General features: G+C 43.0%; 2 protein-coding genes across 2 annotated transcripts in view; one reads left to right on the top strand and one right to left on the bottom strand.

The window, feature by feature from the left end:
* Positions 1 to 1,222: 1,222 nt before the first annotated feature.
* LOC144265586 (L-lactate dehydrogenase A chain) lies at positions 1,223 to 14,343 on the top strand. The gene is made up of 8 exons (XM_077818306.1): positions 1,223 to 1,360; positions 5,955 to 6,089; positions 7,300 to 7,417; positions 10,625 to 10,798; positions 11,367 to 11,540; positions 12,525 to 12,642; positions 13,162 to 13,285; positions 13,518 to 14,343. The coding sequence occupies exons 2-8, from the start codon at positions 5,964 to 5,966 to the stop codon at positions 13,680 to 13,682; spliced, it is 999 nt and encodes a 332-aa protein (XP_077674432.1). The 5' UTR covers positions 1,223 to 1,360; positions 5,955 to 5,963; the 3' UTR covers positions 13,683 to 14,343.
* Positions 14,344 to 16,587: 2,244 nt separating this feature from the next.
* The window catches only part of TSG101 (tumor susceptibility 101), a 49,092-nt gene continuing 45,495 nt past the window's right edge, over positions 16,588 to 20,184 (bottom strand). The window contains exon 10 of the mRNA XM_077818305.1: positions 16,588 to 16,905. Within this exon, the coding sequence (XP_077674431.1) occupies positions 16,816 to 16,905 (90 nt within the window). The 3' untranslated portion in view covers positions 16,588 to 16,815. The remainder of the gene's footprint in view (positions 16,906 to 20,184) is intronic.

Raw genomic sequence — 20,184 nt, 5'->3', positions numbered from 1 at the left:
CTTCTCATCAGCTCTCACGTCAACAGCTGCATGAGGATCTTAAAGGAATCCCTTATTTGAGGAAATGGTGTTGGTGAGCATAAAAGCCATGATGGGTGATTCCTCCACTGACAGTACAGAATTTAGGAGAAGAGCATGAGTTTTGCATAGAACAAGGTAAACTTGAATCTAGAGACTGGCAGACTGCCACAGTCAGGAACAGTTGAGAGTTACGCTTAAAGAGAATGCAGATGCTGCACATATGGGGAGAAATTAAAATAGCAGTACAGCTTCTCTTAATTTGTGAGACTAACTGCAACAACCAAAGAGGCAAACCACATGAAGTGAAATTATGAAGTGGGATTCAATGACATCACTATCAAAAGTGGGAAGATATGGTTAGGAAATGTGTTAGCTACCACTTGTGAATGCTTTTAACACCTGGTTTAAACAGAGACAGCATTTAAAAACACTATCTGGTGGTGGGGCCAACCATTGAACCAGTAATCACACATTTTTAAAGGTGTTAAGTCTGTCTATATTAGCTGCTAGCAACACACATTTTAAACAGCACTTAATACCTGCTAGCTAACGTGTCTTAAAAAATATATTGTTCCTAGTCTAGACAAGGAAAATGTATATCCTGGCCTCACACAGCTTAATGAAAAAGGGAGGGTCTGGGAAGGTATGAGAAAGTAGTCTTTTCTCCAGAATCCTAATTAATCACTGACATTAAATAGCTATTCACAAAAACAGACAAATTCCCCTTCCCATCTCAATTACTCAGGTTTCAGGCTTCTGTGATAGCCTAATTTCACTAAATTCTTCAGTTATCATAGAGCTTTCCAAGGGCAGCCAAGGCCTGCATTTCAATGCTTAAAAAAAAAAAAATCCAAAAGTCAACCTAAAAATCCTTCCAAGTCTCCTTATTCCTCATAAAGAAACCCTCCACCCCCTTAAGCAAGGGACCTTTAACGTGGTCAGCGATAACGTTTGTAAATATCCCGTGCCTCAGTTTCCCCAATTGTAAAATGGGGCTCAGGCGCCTCACTTAGCTCCCAGGTAATCTTTAAAAACCAACTCCCCTGCACGGCAGGTCCTGACCTCTGCATCGAGCCAAGGCCCCTTCGCAAACAGCCTGGTTTGCGCGCAAGGCTGCAGACTCCCCCGCCGAGCCAGGGCCGGGCCAGCCCGACGTGCAGGCGGGCACGTCCCCACTCGGGCTCTGGCCCAGCGCGCTCCGCCCCGCTGGCCGCACGTCAGCCGCGGAGCCCTCTTTATATCCCCCGCCCCTCCCCCCGGCAGCGGTACTGCAGTGTTGGCGGGGAGCGGGCCGGAGCAGCGGGAGGGCCGTGCAGTCTTTGCGAGCTCGAGCTCCCAGGTAAGCCGCAGGCGGGAGTGCGGCGCTGCAGGATCTCCCAGCCCGGCCGCTTGGAGCAAGGGCAGCGCTGTGCACAGACGCTGCTAGAGCCGGGGGGGGCCGCTAGGATGCGGCGGGTTAGTTGCATAATCCGCCGAGTCACTTGTATTTATTTATTTTTTTGGGGGGGGGGGGTTATTTAAACCTGTGGCTCCTCGGTTGGGTTTGAGGGAGGGGTAGGAGGGCTCTGTGCTGCGATCCCTGGCCACACGGGTGGTGCGGGTTATATAAGCCCCTGGGTCACTGTTTTGTGCGGGAGCGCTGGCTGGGTTCTCCTTCTGTGCTCCCTGGGTCACTGCGCTGTGGTGTGGGGTACACAGAAGGGCTACGTAGCCTCTAGTAACTGAATTGCTTTTAGGGACAGATGAGTTACAGGTATCTGATCCCTGGGCCACTGTAACTCGGGGGGTCGGGGGGATGGAAGGGTTAGTTATACAACCCCTGCGCACTGGGAGGGTTATGGCAGCCCTAGGTAACCGTATTTTGGGGGACGTGGTGGTGATTCTGGCTGCAGTCTCTGGGTCACACTGATTTTGGAGGTGGACTGGGGCAGTAGGCACCGTGGCTACATGCCGTGTGTTCTGAGTTCTTCCCCAAGCTGCAACATCCGCTTTAATCATCGACTGAGTCACTGCTGTGGAGCTGTTACATGCAGTTATCTTTTTACTGTTGCTGATCTTGGAGCCCAGTCAAGGTGCTTCCTTGCTGTGTGATGGGCAAGCCCCTGGGGATAAGGCTCCTGCTTAGCTGATCCTCCTTTACAGGGGTTGCTTAGGGTCGCTGGGCTGCAAAGGACCTGATCCTGTCTGAATTGGGTGGAGGGGAGAATCTTGCGGTTGCTGGTGGCTTGGCTGCTTAGCGTGGAGGGTTGCAACGTTTGCAGTGAACTTCATTACTCCTCTCCAGATTACTGCACCCAGACACATCCGAGCACTTTCCCTTGGGCAACACGGCATGATGAATTCTGGGGGGTGAAGGCGGGGCTAGCTTCTGCCTGTGGCTGGAAAGGGGAAGTGAAATCCGTGTCCAGAGTGGGAGTTAGCTTGGCTGGCCCTTGCAGTTCTTGCTGGCACAGGGCATAGGAGGCGGCTGGGCAGATTGGGCATGCGAATGAAAGGAGGGTTACTTTTGCATGGGGTAGCAGACCCTGACCCCTAGTCAGGCAGAGTCAGAACTCAGCTGCCCCTTTAACACACTGTGAGGACTAATTTTCCGCTAGCCCCTTTGGCTGGAGCAGGACTGAGCACACAGAGGAGCTGAAACAGCACTGAGCTGCTTGAGGTAGTGCTTGGGCTGATCTTCCCTAGACAAAACCAGGGAGCGCCCACCTTGATCAAGCAAAGCTTGCTGCAGGCAGTAACACTGCAAGGGCTTGTAGGGAGCAGCCAGGGGGTGGGTGGATGGTGGTGTGTGCCTACTCCTAAAATGTCAGAGACATGTTCAACCTCTGAGCCTGTGCTGGGTGAATTCGGGGACTCCCACCATCCCTAAGTCCTCCTCTGCTCATGAAGCTGAGCATGGCAAAGGGCTCTAACAGCCTTGGCTGGCATTCCAGTTATTGCCCCTTGGCAGCGGTATGGAACCCAGCCCCAGCCATTTGCATTTGGGTCTGGCAAGATATTAGGGTTGGCAAGCTGACAGCCCCTGGTCTGTGTTGGATTCCAGCTACGATACAACATCCCACTGTGTTAATCTGATGCTCTGTGAGGAAGAAATACAGCTATGCAAACATGACACAGTGCAGGGGAAAAAATAGCCCAATTAATATTTGTGGTCCCATTTGTTTTAACGAACTTTGTGAAAAACAAAACAAAACCCCAACTAACCAGTGTGTTTTGGGTCAGTATTTGCTGTCTTAGATAGCTATTTAATTTGATCAGTGAGGAATGGAGCCAGTGCTGTTAGTGATCTCTGAGTCATGAGAGTCCTAGATTAGTTCTCTAGAGGTGGGCATATTTATAAATTACCAGTGCTTTCTCACTAGATGGCATTGCTTTCTGTAATTTTTTTTTTAAACCTTATGGTGATAGTGCATATTTAGGAGCTAAAAGTAGAGCTAACTTAGAATTAATGATTTGCCTCCTCCTTAAAGAGACCCTTTGTAAAGCTTGTGGTTGGTTATAAAGCAAAAGTCATAAAACACAACATAGGCACAGAGCCACATATTAAATAGATGCAATCAAGTATTGATTTCACCTGTCAATGGATCTGTGCAGTAGCTTTCATGCTGTGTACAGATGCTTGATTCTTCATGACTATCCCTGAGCTCTAACTCCTTGGGGGGGAATAATATCCCACAAACGTATATTTTACAGCTGATATATTTCTATTAGCCTTTGATCCAAACAGGATGTATCATTTCCTGTCTAAATTTTATCTCATGGAGGACTTGGCACATGTGGAGATGCTTTAGAGCAGCAGTTCCCAATCTTTACTGATTCACATACCACCTTTTTAAAAAATGTGTTGGACAAATCTGGCCTATGGAGAACACGTGGGTATCTCATGTTACACAGTGCTCTGGGAAGCAGAGATGTTCCATGTTGAAGCAGTTTATTTTGAAGTGTATGTAAGTGCCTCTGAAAGGGGCCAGAATCATAGCCCCTAGCTACTGAATCCCTTCATCCACAGGACCAACAGAGCAGTAGCAGTGCAAACTTGCACCTCTCAGTGCTGACCCTGAGGGACATGCTGGAGCAGGGGGTTCATTGTTCTGGCCCATTCTCTGTCTCGTCTTTGAGGAACGATAGTGGCTTTGTACAGCTCTTCAAAAGAAGTGGCACCTGTCTCACAAATACCCATGAATAAACTTGGGGGAGGGGAACACTTTCAGAAGTTTGTAGGTCACTTAAATGCTTTTGGAAAGGTTACCCTATATGTTACTGCTTATGTCAGTGGAATTTGAAATTGTGTCCTAAGCCTCTCCTCGATTGACTTCCCACATCCCAGCCAAAGATATCCCCCATAGCCTTAAACTACTAGCAATCTGCCAGACTGGATTAAAAGTAATGATAAACATTAAGGCTGTTTCCCAGTGGGAATGTCTGATGCTTAAATAAAGGAACCAGCCCCCTAAGTTGTGGCTCAAATTAAGTAATATTTTAAAGACTTCCCCACCAAACTACTGACTATCTTTGTCAATCAAATGTCATACATGGACCATATAGTACCAGGTACCTAACGAGCAGGTATGTGACTGAAGAACTGGATATATTACTAATGGCATATTTAAAACTATGCTCATAAATATTCATATTGCCTTACCAGATCCTCACTCCTATCTTCCTTGTGATGTAACATGCAGCTGAAATAGTTGTGAATGCAGAAGCCATAGGGGAAATTATTCTGCTGGCACAGCCAGAGATGCAGCATACTCCTCTTGTAAGAATATTCTACCCAGGGGGGAAAAGTTAACTGGCTCATTAATGGAAATTCCTTAAATGCACCTTAAAACTAATTAACAAGAGAATTTAGGGAGTCTGGTCACCCACTCCCACTTACATGGCTGGGAAGTCTGAAGTGAACTTGACGAGGTCTTTTCTGCCTGTATCCTAGAACTTAAAATACAGAAAGGCCCTAGTAAGTCATTTAGGCTAGGTCTACACTATAGCAGCTGCACCGATGCAAGTGTGCCACTGTAGCACTTCTGGTGAAGACACTCTAAGCTGTTGGGAGAGAGCTCTCCTGTCGGCTTAACTCCTGCCTTCACAAGCAGCGGTAGCTGCGGCCACAGGAGAAGCTCTCCCACTGACTTAAGTGCCGGTGTGGACAGCGTTAGGTTGTATACTTGCGTCACTCAGGGGTGCAGATCATTCACACCCAAGTGATGTAAGTTACACCAAAGTAATTTGTAGTGTAGACGTAGCCTGAGTCTAGCTCTAGTACTAGGCCTGATCTACACTAGACAATTAGGTCAGCATAACTACATTGCTCATGGGTGGGGAAAAATCCAGGAGTGGCATAGTTAAGAACTCTTCTGTCACCCTAGCTACTGCCTCGTGGGGAGGTGGATTAGCTATGCCCCCCCCCCCCCCATCTGCATAGGTAGTGGCTACATAGACCTGCTGTTGCCGCACAGCTGTAGGAATTTAAGCAAAGATAAGCCCCTTGCTGTTGGTGCAGTAGAATACCCTTTGCCAGACAGTGCTGTACTCTGAAACCCAGAGAAGTGACTTTATTTAACTAAAAAATTCTTGGACCGTAATGCAAAGCCTTCTGTGCTAATATTGGAACATGTTACTAGAGCGCTACACCAACTATAATCATTGCCCATAACACCTTATTGGGGGGCAAATTATAATCGGCTTGCTTAGTATATTTAAATAAATTTCTAGTTATTAGTGACCCACAGGTTCTCAACCAGAATGTACACTTTGGGCCTCTCTCCTGCAAGCAGCATCGCCAGCTGTCTTAGTTATGTGGTCACTCCTAACTTTCTTGCTTGCGCTACATCTAGTAACAGGGTCCATGATTATAGGCACACTGAGTTTGCTTCAAAGCTACAGTAATAACTCGGATGTTCAGAGAAATTACATGACACTTCAATTCTTTTCAGCACTACAAGATGTCTGTTAAGGAACTTCTCATTCAAAACGTTCACAAAGAGGAGCACAGTCATGCTCACAACAAGATCACTGTGGTTGGGGTTGGCGCAGTCGGCATGGCTTGTGCAATCAGCATCCTGATGAAGGTGAGTGTCAAGGTTTACCCATCCTCCATCTGGAGCCAAAGAAAGCTATGGAGAAGAGCTAGAACCATTGATTTATCTGTCTGTTCTTGCACCTTGTAAATGCCAGTTTTACCCTGTATGCCAGATGGAATATAGGTATTCACTTCATATCTTTGCTATACATGAGCTAACAAATAACATGTACTATCAGAATGTTTCCCCAACAACTGCCAGCTTTCTGACTTTCATGTACAGAACCCCATATATCTTATCTGATCTACTTGGGACAGGAGCCAGATCGGATAACGAAAAAATATGACAATATGGAGAATGGGAAAGTGAGGCTGCAGTGCCGTCTAGTGGCCACAAGAGAGATCACCTGCTTCTGGACCTATGTGTGTGCTGGTTGTTTGGTTAATAGCGAGCCAGATAATGGAAGGTCTGATAAATGGGGTTCTACTGTAATTATCCACCCTGGGCAGATAACTAAAATAGTTACAGAATAAAATATATCTGGATTCCAAACCTTTATTTGTACTGCTAGAATGCCTAAAGCGGTTTCCTTTTAAGCAAGGAGAAAACTGAGCTGTTGAATTGTTTATTCCACTGTGTATTAGAAGTAATTCTATCTTAGATATGAGAAATGCTGGATTGAACATAAATGTGTGTAATGCACAGAGTATGCAATGTCACTTCTAGAAAGTAATCTTTTCCTGGAGTTTTTGGGGGTGGGAGACAGTGGTCTGTTCTAAATCTGAACTGCGTTCTCCACACTGAAATACCAAACTATGTATTGATCGTACCACAGATTACACAATGCTTGCTTTTCGTTATTATAATATAGTCATGGTTTATAAACCACTAGCTGTTGGATTATGCTTCATAAGCCATTTGTCTTGTTCAGGTTAACATGCATGGAACTGTGTGCACTCCACAGTCTAGTGATGCTGTGTGAGGTGCAGTACAGATAGGAAAATTACTGCAAGTGTCAATACTTCCCTCCCCCACCCCCAAAAGCTAGCACCTTGATAGAAGTTCCAGCTAACTAAAATATTTGGCTTAGAATGACTGTTTTCTGATCCTGACCAGCAACTAACTGTTGGCTAACTACACTTAATTTATGCTGTTGCCATCTTTCTAAAGGCTTACTTCACAGATTACAGTGAAACATTTTAATTCAGAAATCCAGCACACTGACTTGGTCTCTAATTGTGCTTCTGGCCTCCTGTAGGATTTGGCTGATGAACTTGCCCTTGTTGATGTCATAGAGGACAAGCTGAGAGGAGAGATGCTGGATCTCCAGCATGGCAGTCTCTTCCTTAGAACACCAAAAATTGTCTCTGGCAAAGGTTAGTGTGTGGTGGTGGTGGTGGCTTTTTAATAAATATAGTTTCTAAATGGAGACCATCACTTCAGATACACATTTATTTGAGCATAAGATTTCATGAGCTACAGCTCACTTCATTGGATACACCGTTGCTCATCCAAGTGTTATACTTGATTTTTAGTCCTAGTATTGAACAGCAGGTGTTAATCTGTTTCTGTTCATATAGAACATGAGAATGACCCATACTGGGTCAGACCAGCAGTGCCAGCTGCTTTAGAGGAAATGAACAGAACAGAGCAACTTCAAGTGATCCGTTGTCTCCCCCAGTCCCAGTTTCTGGCAGCTGAAGGCTTAGGCATACCCAGAGCATGGGGTGGTATCCCTGACCATCTCGGCCAATAGCCTCTGACTGACCTATTGTCTGTGAACTTATCTAGTTTGTGTGTTTCTTTTCTTTTTTTTTTTTAAACCTAATTATATTTTGGCCTTCAACATCACACAACGCAGAGTCAACCTCTGGAACCCATTTTCATGAAGTACTTCCTTATATATGTTAACTTGCTGCTTATTAATTATATCAGGTGACCCCTTAGTGTTTGTTATGTGAAGTGGATAAACAACACTTCCCTGTTCACTTTCTGTACACTGTAATGCTGCCTGTAGTGACTCAAGTGTGAGTACCGACCTCAGGGCAGACTGTTAGGAAACAGGGCACAAACCCAAATTGGTTGGTGAAATCTAAGTATAGAACTCACAACCAAGTGTAAATTCCTCCAGCACCAGAACTGCCTAAACATGGAGTCTCAGTCCCCTTGGGTTCTCCAATCTGTTTTCCCATCCAGGTGAGCAAAGTCCTTTACACCAAGAATCACAGCAATATTCGGGTTACTCCTGGTATCAAAAGCCCAGTAACTTACCCCAGGTCAGTTGTACCTTAGATCTGACACCAAAGACTATGCCTGTAGCCAATCCTAAAATAAACAGTATAAAGTCCTTTTTAAATAGGAAAAGGAAACTGAGTTATTTACAAAGCTAAAGCACATTGTAACTCATCTATGTCTATCTTAAGTTTCAAAAGGTGGTAGAATAGTCTGATAAGCAAGCTCTATATGTCCTTGAGAGCTAACCCAGGCTAAGCAGATGGGGATTTCTTGCTTATGCCTAGAAAACCCATGTCCATTTTCAAGGACAATGCAAGCAGCGTAGAGATCCTTAGTTCCTTTTGTTTAGGGTTTTTGTCTTCAACCTTGTTCTGTGCTACAAGCTTAATGGGAGGAGTTCACTTGCGTGGCTCATCTTCTGGGGGGAGAGCAGAACAAGAAGTCTCTCTTCTCCTCTTGTTGAGAGTATGTAGGGGAAATTCCACTTGCAATGTCGTACACTAGTTCATCTGGTATCAATGGACTTTTTTTGGCGGAGGGGGAGAGCGTAACAACTTCTGGTGAAGATCAGCCTTTCACACTAATTTAATGCATGTCTCTTGTCTGGTGCCTTAGAGGCTCACAATACAACCACTCCAATATTACCTTACAATATGGACTGCATATCTTTAAAGTAAGATACTTGCTGCATGCATTCTCAATCCTTTAATAAAAGCTAAACAAACATATTCTTGTAATTCTAATACCTATTGTAACCACACTGGTGAGCCAGATTGACAAATGCATAGCTGGAATCCGTATTCTGTTGACATGGGGACCTTGACACAAGTTAACACCTGGTCTGTCAGTATCTCACACACCAGTCATAATTTTTATAAACCTCTCGTATCCCCCTGCCCTTAGTTGTCTCTCTTCTTAGCTGAACAGTCCATCTTCTTAATTTCTCCTCATATGGAAGTTGTTCCATATCACTAACTGTAGCTTCTCTGGGGGGAAAAAATAAAAAATGGTTCGTGGCTGCCAGACTGGCGTTTGTAACTTCTCATTAAAGCTTGTGGAGGTGAGCACTGTGTTCTAGAATTGGCCAAGGGGGCCAGAATTTTTTTTTACAGGTTCTTACATAAAGGTGTTTCAGCTTACCTGGATGATCCTCCTAGATCACTTTACTCTGCAGCTGGCTAATCACCAGCATGATGTGTGTTCTTGTCTACCACTCCTATTGGCTAACAACAGCTCAGGCCATGCCAGTTTAAATTTCACAGTGGCTAGTGACTATGGCAAGTGTTAGTGCATAGTTTACTTATTTCTCTGCCAAGGAGTAACTCCTTCAGCCATAGGCAGTCCCTATCAGAACAGAGGCTTTTTTTTTTAAATTGTAAGACATGTCACCCCATGCTTACAGTAGCCAGAAAAGCATATACCACCACCACCTATACCTCAGCTATTGTCCAGATTGGCTTCTCTCTAGGGCTACCATCAGTAGCAGTGCACCCAGTATTTCCTTAAAAAAAAACACCACACATTCCATGAAAGGTAACACTTGGGGCTTTCTTCTCCCTCCTTCCATTGTTGGAGTCTCCTGTTATAGCTGACATGAGTCTTTCAGTGAGTGCTCTCAGGTGAACGTAACCCAATTAAGGGATCTGCAGATATGGCTGCATGGCAGGCAGATGTGGCCATGTGTTTTTTGCCACAGCCTGCTTTCTTCACTCATGCTTCTTTGGCAGCTTCTCATGTGTTAGGGTTGATTTGAAGAGCTTTCAGATGAGCCTGGGTAGTGCCTTTAATTTTTTTGTTGGCCTCCCAGTGTACATGCTCCCATTTTTAACTGTCCATAAAACATGGCTGAGAGGAGTTGTGTGTCATCCATATGGATGAGGTGACCTGCCAAGCAAAGTTGTACATGTATTATCAGGGATTCAATGCTAGTCATGCAGCACTGGTCCAGGACCTTGTTTGGTATCTTTCTGCCCACTTTATGTTACATGGGAGACAGACAGCACATATGAAAATGCTCTAGTTTCTTCAGGTGTGTGTTACAGAGTGTCCACGTTTCATAGCTGTAGATAAGAGTGCTTAAAACCGTCCACACTCAAAGAGCTAGTCCTATCATACTCATTTAGCCCCCATTACTATAGTATCAGAGAAACTTGTGCAGCAACAAAATGAAGCTGATGGAATTTTCTCTGCGTAGCAGAGAACAACTGACTAGCAGGAGAGCACTGTATCCACTAACTACTGCCTCTCTGCACTTTCAGACAGTGAGCTCTAACTTGAGGATGGTAGGAACTCTAGGCTTGTTCTGAGCTATCTGTGGAAAGAATTAACGTTTGACACTTTCTTTGTAGACTACAGTGTGACCGCACACTCCAAGCTGGTTATCATCACAGCTGGCGCGCGCCAGCAAGAAGGAGAGAGTCGTCTTAACTTGGTCCAGCGCAATGTGAACATCTTCAAATTCATCATTCCCAACATTGTCAAGTACAGCCCTGACTGCACGCTGCTCGTCGTATCAAATCCAGGTCAGGCTTGTTAGGACTGCTTAATAAAGCCCTCATCGTTCCCTGGTTCTTATGGAAGAGGGAAGCATTTTTTCAGAGAGGGGAAAACTAACCTAGTTTAATGGGCTAGGGATTTGAGGTAACACTTGTCTCAAGTTCCCAGTTCAGAACAGAATTTAGGAAGAGCAAGATGCAGTCACCTCCCTTCCTCCCCCCGCAAAAAAAAAAAAAAATCTTCACATTGCCTGTTTGAGAATTAAGCCTCACCCTCCAGTTTAAACTTGCCTGTAACTACTTCTGTAAAGCTCTTGAAGCAGGACTGTGTGTAATGGAGGGTGCCATGTCTTACAGATAGTGTAATTTAAACCTCTGCCATGCAGCTAAAAAGGTGGCTTTGCTAAGAGGCAATTAGGTATATATTGGGAAGGTGTGTATCAATTCTGGTACTCTATTCAGCATATTTAGTAAAAATCTTCTCCGCTTACAGATAAAACCCTCACAAGAATCAGTTGAAATAAACTGTCTTTGTCAAACAAGGCATTAGAATTTTTCATTGATTAAAGACTCAGTCCTTTTATTGTATTAATAGTTGATATTTTGACCTATGTGGCCTGGAAGATCAGCGGCTTTCCTAAACACCGTGTTATTGGTAGCGGCTGCAATCTGGATTCTGCCCGTTTCCGCTACCTCATGGGAGAAAGACTGGGTATCCATTCTCTAAGCTGCCATGGGTGGATAATTGGAGAGCATGGAGATTCTAGTGGTACGTATGAAGCCCTATTTATCTTTAGTGCTTTTTTTAAAAAAAAAAACAAAAAAACACAAACAGAATAAGGCTAATGTACTACGAGCTCAAGACTAAAACTCTACCAGGGTCCTAGGAAACACCAGTATTCAATCTTTTGCAAAGAATTGCTCATTAGGACCTTAACATGAGGCAAGTTAAGAGAACAAGCATTGCCTTCCTTAACTTAGCTGTGGCATGTAGTAACAGTAGATGATCTATATTTGACTTAACCTGTTCTGTTAGAAAAGGTCATTACTGTAACCCAAGGAGGGCCAAAATCTGCAGATTAAATTCTCCCCAGACCTCTCCAGTAGGGAGCTGAAGGAGTGGGAGGGTGAAGCTCTTCCTTGCAAGGGCCTCTTGAAAAACGCTGTTGTCATCAGACCGGCACTAGACAAGATTTTTAATTTTAGTCACTCAGTCTTAATGCTTTTTTTTTTTTTTGGCCTCTCTCTCAAAACTTATGTGGAGGAACTGAAGTGCAGACCTAGGTCAGGAGTACCTAGGAATGTTGTTTTTGTTCAACACACCTTCAAGTGATTGAAACAGCATTGTCTGGGAAGGGGAGACTTCAAAATTGCTTTCCCTTCTCACCTCCCCAGCTCCTCATGAATCTAAATAGTCCCTTATTGACAATTCATTTCTTGACCAATAAAAAACCCAAACTGACCACCTTTAACCTTGAGATGCCAAATAAAGAAACTGGCTCAGACACTCAAACAGGACTAGGTTCACAAGACTTATTTTAATCCTGTAAGAGATACAAACATTTAAAAAAAAATTTAGTGTTACATTCAGACATCAAAACCACAATGGCACTTGTATGGCAACAGATTCACTCTACCAGGTGTTACGCTAATTGTCAGTATATATTTGGGTGGAGTGAAATTAGGATTTGTCTGGTGGATGGATAACTGCTCTACTGTGAAATAACTCGTTAATTTTGTGTATTTATCTTAGTACCTGTCTGGAGTGGGGTTAATGTTGCTGGTGTCTCCCTGAAGGCTCTGCACCCAGACCTAGGAACTGATACAGACAAAGAGCACTGGAAAGAAGTCCACAAACAGGTGGTGGACAGGTAAAGAGCAATTTTACACTAGAACAAGTTGCTTTACCCTTAAATGGCACAGACTTATATAGTGCATAATGTCAAATGGAGCAGATGTGTTGTCTCTAACCGGCTGTGCTCAGTTATGGTATTTGTAAGTATCTGCTGCAGTATCAGCAGAACAGAAACATGGAGAAAACATGTTAATTTCTGGTGAGCTGCAATCTTGTATGCCAAGAACTCTTACATAGATGGGCATAATAATGCACCTGTAATTTTTTTCGGTGCAGAGAACCCAATACTTTAAATCTAGTTAATAGGTACCTTGGTGCTTGACTGTTAAACAGACTGGGTGGAATTTTCAGAAGTGCTTAATCCTGTAGAAGGGCACAAGTCCTGCTGAAAGTCAGTGGGACTGGTGCCACTGAGTTAGGTGATTTTTTGGAAATCATACCCATTGTTTTAAGATTTCATAATCCAAGTTATAACAAACTTCAGTTTAACCATTTTACTTTTAGAAAATGTAAAGCAAGTACTTTACCTTTGCAGTGCCTATGAGGTGATCAAGTTGAAGGGATACACATCATGGGCTATTGGTCTCTCTGTGGCAGATCTAGCTGAAACTATTATGAAGAACCTAAAGAGGGTTCACCCAATTTCTACTATGGTTAAGGTAAGCAGCAGCTTGTTAAAGCAGAGAAACGTCCACCATTCTTGTGTTAAGAGGTAAACTAATTTACAGCTGTAAATATTAATATCCAGAGCTGCCTAATTTCCTGTGAAATTTGGCTAACAATTTAGACCACTGGCTTAAAGGAAGTGGTGACATGATGGGCTAATACTTGAAAATAAAGTAAACCAGGGTTGTAAAAGAACCATGTAATATCCTTCTATTTCCTTTTCAGGGCATGTATGGAATACATGATGATGTCTTCTTAAGTGTTCCTTGTGTGTTGGGATATGGTGGCATTACGGATGTAGTAAAGATGACTCTGAAGAGTGAGGAGGAAGAAAAGCTAAGGAAGAGTGCAGATACACTTTGGGGAATCCAGAAGGAACTGCAGTTTTAATTCTTATGTCCTAGAACTTCATTTCACTATATAATAGTATAATGGATTTGTCTGTTGCACTTTTCAAGTAGGTCATGTCCTTTGATGTAGGTACTGACTAGAAACATGTAAAGCTAAAATCTATGAACAACTCAGTTTCCTGAAATTAGAGTAGGAAACTGTTCTGGGGCTATTCCTAGTCACCAAAACCTGTATTTGTAGCCAGAGGTGGATCACAACCTAGTAATTTACAGTTAAGTGGTGTAAAGTAGATCTAGCACTCCTTGTAAAACAGCACTGCCTAGCAAAATCCTCTGCCTTTTTCTCAGTTTAATGTCAGTTCAGAAGAATATAATTGGTTTCACAACTGTGTAATAAATGTAGAGACCAAAGTATTTCTTGTATTACAAAAAGGATGGGGGCAAACCAACGCTGACCAACTTTCTCTGACTGATAGATTAAAGATCTCAACTTGTTGCAGGTCCAAATGTATTTTCCTAACTGCTTTGGAATCTCTGTGCATACCTTTTCCGGAGAACTTAATTTTTGTGTACGATACTGGAATAGCTGTAAATCTGGTTCCTAGAAATGTAAAAACCAGGACTGCTGTATACAACAAGTAAAGGCCACTGCAAGCATTCAACTGTACCAGCCCTAACACCAAATAAACCATGAACTGCTACTTCTGTTTCCTTGTCTAATTTTACATTAGGCCTCAAACATAGCTTTTGGAAAGGGGATGGATCACATGACATTGCTCTGTTCAGAGTTGTCCCTTTTGAAGCATGGCACTGGCCACTTTCAGAAGCAGGACACAAGGTTAGATTGAAGTCAGTTTGATGCAGAGAGGAGTACAGATCCACAAAAGCTTGGTATTTAAATCCAGATTCTCAATATGAACCAGTCCTCTCTACTATTCCTATAGCCCCCTTATCTCAAATCTCAGTAAAAAGACCTCCCCTTTGAATATTAAATAGCTAACTCATTAGTTATTACACAAAAATCCCAGTAAATAGATGAGAGCAGAGACTGCAGGGGCTGAGTACTCTTGAATAACATGTCTTCTATATTTTGACATGTAAAATATGGATTTAGGAGCTTGAGGCGAAGCTTAATCGCAAAGATACATTTCAAAAAGTTGACCTAAATAAACCAAGGCAAACTACATGCCAAAGAAAAACAAGAGGATTTTTTTCCTTTCCTGTAAAATGGAATTGAGAGTAACTCAGCAATCTGTGCTAATGGGATCCATCCTTCTCTCTCCACAGGTGGTTAACAGGCAAATGAATCAGAACAAAGGTATACCATAGTGAGCTGTAGCTCACGAAAGCTCATGCTCAAATAAACTGGTTAGTCTCTAAGGTGCCACAAGGACTCCTTTTCTTTTTGCGAATACAGACTAACACGGCTGTTACTCTGAAACCTGTCATAATAGGAGTGTCTGCTGCTAGTGCATACATGGAAGCAGGCTAACAGCTTCCCTAAAATCTAATGCACTAACAGAAGCAGTTAACAAACCATACAGAACACAATAAGAGTGGGGGAATGGATTACTGTAGATACACACTGAAAACCTTGGGGGGAGGGGGGAAATCACCTTTTTGTAGGGAATATCTCCAAGTACTCTACTAATAAGGGCCCTAAATTGTAGTAGTGAGCTGACTTGAGGAGGAAGGAAGATACATCTTGACTTTGAGGAAAAAATAAATTGGATTATTGAGTTACAGCCCTCTGTAATTTAAAGAAACAGACCACGTGCAGGATCCTTTTTGTCCCACTTTAGGTCCAGAAAGAAAGTAGGGAGGGATACACAGCTCTTGATTAATGTGAAAGCTGGACATGTTTCTCAGGACCAGTTAGTTGGAGGAAAAATAATTACTGGAGATTTGGAAGGGAGGGGGGAACAAAACCATTTCTTGTACTCATCTGACAGAGTAAAAAAACTGAACCAAAACTGCCATCTTGAATGAACGGAAAACCTAAAGGAATAGTGGCCATACATCCAGCTCTAGAATAAGCAGCTCATGTCATCTGCATTAAAACTCCTCAGAGGTGTCTTCAGAGTCAGACTCCAACAAGGATGAGGAAATTTCCCTTCAGACTCTTTTGGGAGATACACATGGATTTCTTTGGCCTCTTATGGGAGGAAGGTCATTGCATTTAGCATGAAAATGAGGCAGTTTGCTTAGGGAAGTGTGAATGCTGCTTGTTTTGGGCCCTTTACAGTATATGACCTCTGCACTTCATCTTGAAAGGGGAAAAGGACATGAAAATTTGGTTTCCATGAAGGATTCGTTGAGGTAGCCCACACCAGCCCTAATCTAAGGAAGCAAATGACATCAAGTTGCTGAGGAGATGGTGGTAATTAGTCACCTGGGAAAAGAGCAGGCTCCATTAGTGTGGATTATAGAAAGCAATTTGCAGCATAAACAATTTGTTAAGGAAATGGAAGCTTGAAACAAACCTATGAGGTGATTACAAGTGTTATACACCTCAGCCTAATTAAGGTCAACGTTTCCTATTTTGTCTAGCTGTTTTTACAAACTGCAATACTACCAGTGGGTGATATTTGCTTGTAATATCTAAATAGAATGGGGGGAAAAAATCACCATCGTTTTTGCTATGCTCACCCTGCAAGAAATCACATTTCCTGGGTGACATGATCAAGCACAGAAGACAAGCCTTTACTTTGGGCACCCTGCTTTCATTAGTTTATAATAAACTTAAAAATGACATAACAGCCATACTTAAAGCAACTGTGTTTATTCTTCCTAGTTCTGGACACTGAAGAAAAGATGTTTCCAGGTCTCAGCAATCTATTAGTGATATGTATGTTTGTTAGTTAAATAAAAAGTTGCACAAACTAGGAAGACATATCTGTTTGCAAAGGAAGTATATTCTAAACAAAAACATAGGAAGAAAAAAATTATGCAATAAGTTTTATTTAGCATTAATCCACCAACACAAAAAAGGTTACAGGGAATAGAAAGTGCATTAATAAAAGCTAGTCTTTACCAAAAAGAAAAAGAAAATATATTATTGATTCAAAATATCTTACACTTGAATGATGTAATAACTTATTCTGGGCACCTACTGATTAAAAGAGAGTGACTGTTTCTTAAGGAGCCCTACTTCCCAGTTAAAGTCAGAGAGGTCAGTACAGATCACTGAGTCCTGCAGTTTTTCTTGCCTTCTGCATTAGTGCTCTCAGCTGGAATTGCTTGCGCGACAGAAGACGTACATGCTGGAGAAAGAGAAGATACAATTTAGTATGGTCTTCATTACAATCTGAGATTATCTGCAATCCAAAATTTTAATACTTTGCATAATCTGAGCCAAATGTGATGTTTATTTCTGGAAATGGATATTTACACTGTCAGGGCCAAATCCTGATTTAAGTAAACACAGAGTAAGGACCTCAAGATATGTCCCAAAGTAAAATATTTTACACTTTCTGCAAACTGCAACACATAGTTCACAGCACTTTCTTTGCTAAGAAATAGCAATCAAATTCAATAAAGTATCATTCACTATGGTTTATTTTTAGTGAATTAAGTATCTGGTAAAAACATTTCATTTTATGGAGCGTATAACAAATTAAATTGAATCACTGTAGATTACTACTGTGCCTCCCATGAGAGACGACGATACTTGTTGGAAGCTGGGGTGAAGACCACATTGGTGAATGCAACAGCCAAGCTGCTTAAGGACCAGATGTTAAGCCATTATTTGGCCTCTCCATGCATGGGATGCTAAAGCTGAACCCCAGATTTGAAGTCTCACCCCAAATTGGAATGTCAGTGAACTTCTATCATTAGAAAAAAGAACCAATAGTACTGATTGCGTAGGTGCAGACTACTAGACTTTTGAGTCCCTTAGGCATTGTATTTGAGAAATATAAAAGGAGTGAGTATTAACTGAGATGGGCACACAACAATGAGCTTTAAAAGTTAAATAGTTTTATTGAATCAGTTTAATTTTAAGCATTTTTAATAGAATCATAGAATATCAGGGTTGGAAGGGACCTCAGGAGGTCATCTAGTCCAACCCCCTGCTCAAAAGCAGGACCCATACCCAATTAAATCATCCCAGCCAGGGCTTTGTCAAGCCTGACCTTAAAAACTTCTAAGGAAGGAGATTCCACCACCTCCCTAGGCAATGCATTCCAGTGTTTCACCACCCTCCTAGTGAAAAAGTTTTTCCTAATATCCAACCTGAACCTCCCCCACTGCAACTTGAGACCATTACTCCTTGTCCTGTCCTCTTCCACCACTGAGAATAGTCTAGAACCATCCTCTCTGGAACTACCTCTCAGGTAGTTGAAAGCAGCTATCAAATCCCCCCTCATTCTTCTCTTCTGCAGACTAAACAATCCCAGTTCCCTCAGCCTCTCCTCATAACTCATGTGTTCCAGTCCCCTAATCATTTTTGTTGCCCTCCGCTGGACATTTTCCAATTTATCCACATCCTTCTTGTAGTGTGGGGCCCAAAACTGGACACAGTACTCCAGATGAGGCCTCACCAATGTCGAATAGAGGGGGACGATCACGTCCCTCGATCTGCTCGCTATGCCCCTACTTATACATCCCAAAATGCCATTGGCCTTCTTGGCAACAAGGGCACACTGCTGGCTCATATCCAGCTTCTCGTCCACTGTCACCCCTAGGTCCTTTTCCGCAGAACTGCTGCCTAGCCATTCGGTCCCTAGTCTGTAGCTGTGCATTGGGTTCTTCCGTCCTAAGTGCAGGACCCTGCACTTATCCTTATTGAACCTCATCAAATTTCTTTTGGCCCAATCCTCCAATTTGTCTAGGTCCCTCTGTATCCTATCCCTGCCCTCCAGCGTATCTACCACTCCTCCCAGTTTAGTATCATCCGTAAATTTGCTGAGAGTGCAATCCACACCATCCTCCAGATCATTTATGAAGATATTGAACAAAACCGGCCCCAGGACCGACCCCTGGGGCACTCCACTTGACACCGGCCGCCAACTAGACATGGAGCCATTGATCACTACCCGTCGAGCCCGACAATCTAGCCAACTTTCTACCCACCTTATGGTGCATTCATCCAGCCCATACTTCCTTAACTTGCTGACAAGAATACTGTGGGAGACCGTGTCAAAAGCTTTGCTAAAGTCAAGATACAATACATCCACTGCTTTCCCTTCATCCACAGAACCAGTAATCTCATCATAGAAGGTGATTAGATTAGTCAGGCATGACCTTCCCTTGGTGAATCCATGCTGACTGTTCCTGATCACTTTCCTCTCATGTAAGTGCTTCAGGATTGATTCTTTGAGGACCTGCTCCATGATTTTTCCGGGGACTGAAGTGAGGCTGACTGGCCTGTAGTTCCCAGGATCCTCCTCCTTCCCTTTTTTAAAGATGGGCACTACATTAGCCTTTTTCCAGTCATCCGGGACTTCCCCCGTTCGCCACGAGTTTTCAAAGATAATGGCCAATGGCTCTGCAATCACAGCCGCCAGTTCCTTTAGCACTCTCGGATGCAACTCATCCGGCCCCATGGACTTGTGCACGTCCAGTTTTTCTAAATAGTCCCTAACCACCTCTTTCTCCACAGAGGGCTGGCCACCTACTCCCCATGTTGTGATGCCCAGCACAGCAGTCTGGGAGCTGACCTTGTTCGTGAAGACAGAGGCAAAAAAAGCATTGAGTACATTAGCTTTTTCCACATCCTCCGTCACTAGGTTGCCTCCCTCATTCATTAAGGGGCCCACACTTTCCTTGGCTTTCTTCTTGTTGCCAACATACCTGAAGAAACCCTTCTTGTTACTCTTAACATCTCTCGCTAACTGCAGCTCCAGGTGCGATTTGGCCCTCCTAATTTCATTCCTACATGCCCGAGCAATATTTTTATACTCTTCCCTGGTCATATGTCCAACCTTCCACTTCTTGTAAGCTTCTTTTTTATGCTTAAGATCCGCAATAATCTGTATAATACTTTGTTTCAAAGTCGCTGTGGATTTATTCACCTGCAAAATACAGGTGGGGTATCTTTTTGCCCACTGCATGGCATTTTTTATCCTGATCCTTAATTAAACATTTAGCTATCAACCTCTCTTGAAATGATTTGACCTATAAGTGAAGTTAAGACAAGACTACGATCAGCAACCCCAAACCCTTTGCTTTTCCTTCCTGGAAAATGTCTGGTTGCTCAGTTAACTGGTCAAAATCAGGTCACTCAATATCTGCTATATGCTTCCCATCTAATTTGAAGGATTTCATATGCACAGGGCCAAAAGATATTTGAAATACTTGTGAATCATCATTCCAAAAAGTATGGATAAATATTTCCACACTACCTGTTCAGTTATAAATGAAAACAGACTCATAGGGATGAGGCCTTTTATTGCACTAGCCATTAAAAAATATCTATACTACCATTCCATGTTGGAGATAAGTTTTTTAAAGTGAATCTATGTGGTGTTTGCTACCTTTTTATGGAATGCAAAGCTGGTCAGATTTAAGTTACAATTCCTGTTTCTAAGTTGAGCGAAAGC

This window comes from Eretmochelys imbricata, chromosome 6, assembly GCF_965152235.1.
Source record: "Eretmochelys imbricata isolate rEreImb1 chromosome 6, rEreImb1.hap1, whole genome shotgun sequence".
NCBI classification, from domain to species: Eukaryota; Metazoa; Chordata; order Testudines; family Cheloniidae; genus Eretmochelys; species Eretmochelys imbricata.
Note: the sequence above shows the minus strand (reverse complement) of the source record. Positions and strands in the feature narration are given on the sequence as shown.

Coding starts and splice junctions, on each gene's coding strand:
- LOC144265586 (XM_077818306.1), top strand. CDS start 5,964: ATGTCTGTTAAGGAACTTCTCATTCAAAACGTTCACAAAGAGGAGCAC. Junction 6,090..7,299: donor CAATCAGCATCCTGATGAAG/GTGAGTGTCAAG, acceptor GGCCTCCTGTAG/GATTTGGCTGATGAACTTGC. Junction 10,799..11,366: donor GCTCGTCGTATCAAATCCAG/GTCAGGCTTGTT, acceptor TTGTATTAATAG/TTGATATTTTGACCTATGTG.